Source organism: Epinephelus fuscoguttatus, linkage group LG11 (genome assembly GCF_011397635.1).
Source record: "Epinephelus fuscoguttatus linkage group LG11, E.fuscoguttatus.final_Chr_v1".
Taxonomy (NCBI): domain Eukaryota; kingdom Metazoa; phylum Chordata; class Actinopteri; order Perciformes; family Serranidae; genus Epinephelus; species Epinephelus fuscoguttatus.
The window spans coordinates 31,606,105-31,614,819 of NC_064762.1; the positions used below are offsets into that span (position 1 = coordinate 31,606,105).

The 8,715-nt window shown below is 36.7% G+C and overlaps 1 protein-coding gene across 1 annotated transcript; it reads right to left on the minus strand.

The window, feature by feature from the left end:
- Nucleotides 1-1,387: 1,387 nt before the first annotated feature.
- Nucleotides 1,388-7,736, minus strand: LOC125897512 (bifunctional protein GlmU-like). Its single transcript, XM_049590891.1, has 3 exons — nt 7,620-7,736; nt 5,752-5,943; nt 1,388-4,672 (listed from the first exon to the last, which is right to left on the minus strand). The coding sequence occupies exons 1-3, from the start codon at nt 7,683-7,685 to the stop codon at nt 4,433-4,435; spliced, it is 498 nt and encodes a 165-aa protein (XP_049446848.1). The 5' UTR covers nt 7,686-7,736; the 3' UTR covers nt 1,388-4,432.
- Nucleotides 7,737-8,715: the final 979 nt, after the last annotated feature.

An 8,715-nucleotide genomic window follows, 5' to 3' on the forward strand; every position in this document is an offset into this window, starting at 1 on the left:
ACCTGCTTTACTATTTTACTGCTTCATTAAACACATTAGAAAACATAAATGATCATACAGTAATTACAAAACACATCTGGTTATTCTAAATTACCGTAATATCATTACAACAGATGTACAGGTTTATTACTGACCTTTAACATGACCTGAATGAACGACTAGAAACATTCAAATACCTTTCCCATTAATTCACTCATTTAACGGTAATATCATAGTCACTTAAAAACTGTAGAAAAGTACAAGTCAGGGAGCTTCAGTGGCAAAATAGGACAACAATAAAAGTAAGATGGCCACCTTGTCACATTGTTTACAGGGGAGCTAGCAGTGCAATGTGCAGGACACTTTGAAGTTTCTAACTTGACAAAAACTACTATTTTCCAGGTTCAACAAGTCCTTGAGCATGTTTTGTGATGATATAACAGACATTACTAACCTGTTTTCACACAGGAAAAGCAGAGACAGGAAGGTTGTGTTTGTTCAGCAGGCCGTTCCAGTAGTCCCACTACATCTTGCGCTCATCTGGGTCAATACTGCCCCTAATGTCGCAATTAAGCAACTGCACCTTCAAAAGAGCCACTTAAAAACCATTGCAAAAACATGTTCGCATGCGTAAGGAAGTGTATTGCTGCCACACCAGGAAAAAGATAGTGGATCAGTATTATGTTATAAAGTGAAAAGTTTATTGTTCTAACAAGAAGTTTTTCACGTTATTACAATATAGTTTCATGTTTAAAAGTGATAACTTATATTGTAAAAATGTGAAAAGTTTAATGTTGTGATAATTTATATTGTAAGAGCATGAAAAGTTTCACGCTATAACAATATAGTTTCATGTTAACTGTATTTTGGACCATGTTGATACCTGTTCATTGCAAATAGCCAAGTGTCAAATCACAACTGGAGTATATGGGTGCACCTCCTCCAGAGACCAAATACTGCATTATAATGTGGAACTTTTAATGTCCTAACAATATAAATGATCATGTTTTAATGTGAAACTTTTCACGTTTTTAAAATATTAATTATCATGTTATAACGTGAAACTTTTCATGTTTTTACAATATAAGTTATCATGTTCAAACATGAAAATATGTCGTTATAACGTGAAAATGTATAGTTATAATGTGAAACTCTTCTTGTTATAACAATAAACTTTACGTTACGTTATAACGTAATACTGACCCATTATTTTTTTCCTGGTGTGGCAGCAATACACTTCTGTACATGTGGCCTCTTGTCAAACAAAAACATAACACAACTTTACAGTTGTGACCATATATTTGTGGTCTTTATATATTGAGTCAACACAGTTAGCTGCTAGGCACAGGCTCAGGCACCTCCATGTTGAGAACTGTGTGTAGACAATCCCGCCCCAGACTCTGAATCATAGATTTAGTTATTTTTTATTAAATATTTATTTGTATTGGAACAAGTGTGTAGCATACATAAATGCCACACACCACAGCATTTATAGCCATAACTAATTTGCAATGCCCATCACTAGCTGGGCTTTGAGATACAAAAGACACAGCAAGAAGGACACAAGTAACAGTGCAAAGTACAAACAGCAACAGAAATACAGACAGAACAATACAAGACACAAACTGCAATACGTAATTAGCACCATAGAAAAGGAAGCACCAAGTTAGTCTGACTGCATAACTGATTCCTCCTCAAACACTGTTTCAGTTTGAGTTAAAAGTGATCGAAATTAGTATCCAATTTGAGTTAAAGGTAAAGATAGGTAAAGAATTCTACATGTTAACTCCAGCTGTTCATCCAAATGAGTATTTACACAGGGGATCCTAACAGTTCCCACTGGCTGCTCCACGAATTACTGAGCCAGAACCTCTAAGTGGAACCAAAAGGTCACTGAGCACCTGGGGAGCCTGATTATGTAGGCATTTATAGATGAGTTTGAAAATGGCAAAATGATCAAAACATATTTAGTTTATAAAGAACATGGCAATGATGTGCTCTTATTGGTTTCCTGTCCAAAATTTTAATTACTCAATTGTATATCATCATAAGAGAATTAGTAATTGTAGATGCTACTTGTGACCAAGAGGTTACACAGTAACTAAAATGTGAAAAAATGATATCATGCATTAAACTGTTTGCAGTGTGAAATGGGAGACAAATATTTACCGCTAAGACCTGTTCAATATGCTGTTGATTAATATTTAGATTTAACACATTAGCTCCTGTTGATGAGCGAGCCCTGGCAGAAAAGCAAGCTGACACTATTTTCTTATATGGTATGAATGTCACATTCGGCTCCTTTAAACGCCCAATGAAGAGATGAAAATATCAGAACTGTGTGGAGCGATGAGGAGACTGTAACTTTCCTCACTTTAATGCATTAAACAAATATCACAACACCAATACCAGCATCCAGACAAGACAATCAATATTTTGTGTCCTCTTGTCGTGAATATTTGAGACATGTATAGCTGCGGCCACATTCCGTTTGAGGCTTACACGACATGTCCCTACATATTCAAACAAACCCACCAACACGGCAGGTATTTGAACCATGCTACAAGGTGACGTTGTTGTGAATAAATATGAGGCCAAATGTAACCATAACCCACTTTATTAGTTTACTTTGTGTATTTAAAAACATGCTTCACCTTATAAGTAACAAGATATTAACACATCATAGCTAGCTAAAAGCTAACTTAGCATTTTCTTGAGGGCTTTTGTAACGAGGAGCGAAGGGGGCTGATCGTGTAGGCATGGTGGGCATGTAGCTGGTGGACAGGTCATGTTGAAGCTGAAGCTACACCTCCTTTGAAAATCCTGGCAAACACTGACTACATTATGTAACATCCTGATTTTTGTAGAAACTCCAATAAAGTTCAGTCCAGTTTTCACCTGGAGACTCTCTGTTTGGTCAGCCTAGGTGAAGACAAACTACAATTCTTGCATATCAAATTTTATTTAACCTTTATTTAACCAGAATATGTTTGATTGCAATTAAATATCTGTTTCTAGGTAGACCATAATTTAAAAAAAAGCTGCACAGGACCCAAAACACCCCAGAAAGAAAAGAGAAATCCTGCTCACTGGTGTTCACTTAAGACTGTGTGTTAGTCCATCTCTCACTGGTTTGACTTTCCTCCCTGTCTGTGGTTCAAAACTTTAAGCCCATTGGTTCCTACCCAAAATACAGACCTTTAAAAACAGCTCACATATAGTTTGTTTGTTTATTCAGTCTCAGTAATTTTAGTTTTTATCAAACAAACAGGAGGAAAATTGTTGGGACTATTTTTAGCGGTGGATTAATCCACATTTAGTGCTATAGTGAGTATTTGGAGACAGTGTTTGTGTACAAATAAACTGACATGTGTGTGTTCATGATAATGAAGGAACATGTCACCCAGGCAGGAATCAGTCAGCCTGAGGTCCAATTAAACTCCACAAACTGGATTCCATCAAAAGGCTGTTACCACTCCCCTCTCCCCTCCCACTGACCCGCCCGCCACACGGCAGAGACCTTCCTTTCTTCGCGGCGGTGGTGGCCATGACTGAGCTAAGGTCATAGCTAATCCGTAGAGGGGGGTTCTCGCTTTGTGTTGTCAGAACCAGGGGGGTCAGAGGCTCTGAAAGGCCGCGGCTCAGTTTAACATCTATTAGCAGAAAGCTGCAACCCCCGCAGAGCTGCTCCTATTGGCTGCTGTATGAGTGTGTGTGTGTGTGTGTGTGTGTGTGTGTGTGTGTGTGTGTTTGTGGGAGATGCACATTTTCATTCCTCTAGGATGTTGTATTGTTTTATCAATATTTCTACACAGCTAAAACATGCAACATCTTCATCTATTGGTTTTGTTTAATGGCAATTTATTGCAATGTTCAAAAATGCTGACAAAATATGAGGAGCCGCATTACTCTGTGCAGTTCTACAATTGATGTAAAGCTGTTCTGTAACACGTAAAATGACTCTTATAACATCAAAAACAAGCTTCTTACAGTTTATTGCTGATCTATTGATAGTCGCCACGTGGATAAAACCAGCGGCTGGTTTAGTTTGGCCCCATTGTCATGCCTCAGATGTTTCTGGGACTTTCCCAGATATACGTTCATTTAAATAACTATTCTAATGAAAAATGAAATAAAATAAAAAGAATAGGAATATTAATATTAATCTGTGCAGCAGGTTGGGATCCACAAACTACCAAACTTCACTGTCTAATGTAAGTAAAAGCAGCTCCACTGACAGCTACTTGTGCATCGATTCACCGGTATTAACTGTCTAATAATGTAAAATATTTGCAGAATATAATTTGCAGTACAGTAGCTCAGTAAAGCCAGTTTATCTGTATATAAATCTACAATAGAGGCATCATAAAATTATACACTGGATATAAATTATTAAAGTTTCACCTTTTTCAATATATAAGGCAACCCTTGCTTTACTCCTTCATCTGTCAGATTATCGCTGTTGAATGACTAGCTCTGGGAAACCCGTCCGTTCGTCCATCTCCCTGGTGAACTGCAGGTCGACCGCCTCGCCGATGACCACCTCGGCTGTGGTAAACACCTCCAGGTCTCCCATCACGTGACCCCCAACCGTCCTGCCCTCCCCGTCCGACAGGCAGATGTGGACGTGGGCGTCTCGGTTGAGTGTGCCGACCAGGGAGACAATCTCGAACCTCCCGCTGAGGTGGATCACCTGAGGGGAAAGATCAAAAGTAAACACCATGAAACACGGACGCAGATACTGTAAAACCCTGGTTTATTTATAGTAACATAATTTTATTTATATATCCTGTAGAGACAAAAAACTCATTATAGGAGTTTCTAAAATAATAAATAAACATTTTTACTAAGAGTTAAACTACCAACTAGTAATGTATAAAATATGATAGATCAAATTATCTACAGCTTCACCAGCTACAGGAGTAATACTAATGTTATTATACTTATCATCCTCAGATAACATAGTGTACAGTTGCATTGCAATGAAAGGGGCCTTTCTGCTGCCTAATGAGTACTTTTACTCTTGATATTTTTTATTACTAATATTTTTATACTGTTAAGTTAATTTCCTAATTCAGTAATCATTAATTTAAATGATGAGACAAAGTATAAAATTTGGACCTATGCATATGAAATAAACCTGAAAAACAGACACCTTCAACTATTACACTTTTTAAATTTAAAATTTAAATGAAATAAAAAAAAAGAAAAAAACTGTTAAACTGTTTACAATGACACAGGTAGACTTTAAATGAAACAGGCACAATAATGAGTAAATAGACTGTTATAGTTTTATATTTTATAATTTTCTGCTTTATCTGTGTATAAATATTGAAATAGTATTGTTTGTCAACCTTGAACCCTTAATAATCTTTAACCCTGAATATATTTTGAGAGATTTTTATTAAAGAGCTGAACATTTTTGGATGTGTGTGCCTTTTTTCTTGTAGTGTATATAGACTTGTAGACCTTTTCATTACTATTCTATTGGCAGGAATTATAGATTTGTCCCGATTCATTTCCTGTCAGCTACTACATTAGCAAACATTTCAACAGGAAATACAAATGGGCTCATTTATAACATTTATGTTGTCAGTCCAGAAAAGGTGTATAGCTGAGTTTTGTAGAAAATAAAACCTGATACCATGCCTGCGGACATTTTAAAGGTGCTAACTAAAGACAACAATAAACACAGACAGTCTATAATAATTGACTGAAATGAAGCTGGACTCTAGAAAGTGAATCTCAGGCCTTCATGCTGCTGTCAGATACCTCATTTGTATTTGTTGCCGTGGCGTTGGCCAGCCGGAGTGTTGCCTTTGTGACGCTGCCCACACAGGTGATGATGAACGGCGCTCTGAGTCGCCTCTCCTCCACAAACGCCTGCAGAGATCCCAACAGCTCCTGACCTGGACCCAACCGGACCGCATGGACCTGCAGGGACGACCCTCCACCTGATGAACTCTGGGAGAAAAAACATGTTTAAGATTGTTAAGTTTTTCATATTTCTTTTCATTTCTCTTACTTTTTTCTGTTACTATTTACTATATTTTCTTTTATTTCTACCATTCACATAATTAAAAAAGGAAGGTTCTCTGTTTATAATGTAAAATCAAATATTTAATAGGTTTATTTAGAAATGAAAAAAAGGTGCATACATATGATAACATTTAAGATTTTACGGCACAATGAGAACTTTTAATTTTCATACTTTAAGTACATTTCACTGATCATACTTACAAACTTTTACTTAAGTAAGGTTTTGAATGCAGGACTAAAATGCCAGTGGGGTATTTTCACACTGCAGCTCTGTCTCCTAAATCCAAAATCAGGATCTTTCCCTAACCTAATGAATGTGCTTTTGTTCCATAAACCTAAGACAGGACTCTGGATGAAAACCTAAAATTCTGGTGTAAAGGTCCTGCACTTTGTACGCCTGCTATCCTCCTCAACCACCTCCTTGTGAAGCTTGCGCGGTACATGAATGTAGTGTTTCATTAGCTAAAAGAAACGTTGTCTCTGAACACAATGCAGGTGGCGATTATGGTGCCGGAAATCTGACAAAAATCTCTCTTTTTTTATTCTGTGTGTGTGTGTGTGTGTGTGTGTGTGAGGTCCATTCAGATCTCTAACTGGATCACTGTGTTTAACCAAACACCAGTGTGACCTCTGACCTCTCTGGAGGAGGCAGTCACGTGACCACACACTAATGGAGCTCACACTAATCTGCAAGTTTACAAAGAGCTTATAGAAAACAGCCAGAGAGGTGGAACGGACATCACATCAGGCAACATTTATTTACGCCAACATGTTGATGCATTAGTGTATGAACTGTCCCCTTATTTGATTATTTAAAGGTCCAATTTGATTCAGTTTTTATGTTATTTTTTAAACCAGTTTTCCACTAAAATCTGTACAGAACTTGCACAAACCCATTAAAGAAAATATTGTTTACATACAAAAACATAGTGATTGTTATAAAGGTGAAGAACAGTCACACAGATATGAGAAAATGTTATGTTATATAGGTGAGAGAAGAAGTTTTAGGCCTGTAGAGAGGCTGCACTTTCAGTAGGAACTCTGAAACTCAAGATAAGAGACTCAACCTCAATTGTACTGACATCTTATTAATGGCCTGCAGTTAATGGCATAATTGAATTCATTTATGACTCTTATTATCCAGCAATGCAGATGGATTTAATGGCTCATAAGACACAAGAGTAATTTAGTTTAAGAGTTTCCTTATTGTCAGTGTTGAGGATTGTCTGCAGCTCTCTAAGTCTGTAAAGACCTTAACCATGACAGACATCCAGTAATAAATTATATTTAGTCCCTATTTCCTCTGCTGGAGATTGCTTCTAAGCAAACAGATTCTTCTTCATATCTGAAAGCACAAGTCTTGTTACTTATGTTTCTACAAACTACTTCAGAAAGAGCACCCTGTGAGAATAAGTGTGGTGTAAAGATAAAAGCAGTTTGCAGTTTTTAGCTGTCTAAAGTCTGGACATCACAGGGAAACAATCCTGCAGTGTGTGCATTTGAACAGCTGGAGATCTGACATGTTGTTTCTGTTGATATGCTTTGGATTCATTTGAGTTCAGATGTTTAAAAAGGTTCAAAGTAATGAAGTGAGAACTCACCATTCTGCCCGAGTCTGAGGCTCCTAGGGGGACTAAACTCTGAGCACAAACACTTGAGTTGATCATTTACAGTCACACACATGTAAGACCCTGACACACAGTTTGAGTGGGACTGAGCATGCTCAGTAAACAGTACAGACTTCCTGCACTGTGAGTATTTTGTATTTCTGGTCTTTTACTGCCCCCTGCTGGTACTTTAGAGCTAACCAAGAGGAAAACAAGTTTGGGCACTCATGTTTGTAGCCTTCTGTGTTACATATTCAAATATTTGACAACAGATTTTGTTGTTTTTGTATTATGGTTACAGCATACACTAGAAATAGTATATTACATGTACATGTATATTATCTTTTCTTTTTCCACAGTTGGAGTCAGAGACTCTTTAACCAAAGAAAATATTGTCTATATTGTGATGAGGTGGCAATTTTTCCCCCCCATGGATCACAGGAAGAGTAGCTGTTGCCTCGGTAACAGCCAATGAGGATCCAAATATATAGGCCAGAAAAATAAATAATTAAATAAACATCAGTGGTGAAGTTAGGAAATGCAATCTGTTCTCCATAAATATTGATTATTATAATAAATAATGATCCTATGTAATAATAATAATAATAATAATAATAATAATAATAATTACAATATTTTTTAATTTTTTTTATTAATTTATCTGACTGTTCACTTATATTTTTGGTGTATTTAATCTCAGTGTGCAGTGTTTCAAAACCTCTATGATACCAGAAAAATAAGTCTGGTTGAGAAATATGAGGTCGCTTTATTTATTTATTATTGAAAGTGCATTTATTTGTTTGACAGAAACACAAAAAAATCAAATATGGTGAGTCAAAAACATTGGAATCAGCCTTTAAAAACTCAATATATGTAATATATGTGTAACTACTGAGTGCATAAGGTAATTAACACTCCCCATTTTCATAAACAAAACCCAGGACTTTGCATCTGTTACTTGTCTGTCTCCATGCATGAAACTTTATAGGTTCAACAAACTCTGTGAAGACCTTCTCAGTTTTCAACCCTAGATGGCGCTGTGGTTTGGAAAATGGATCCACTTGAAAATAGCCTGACATCACTCCCTGTT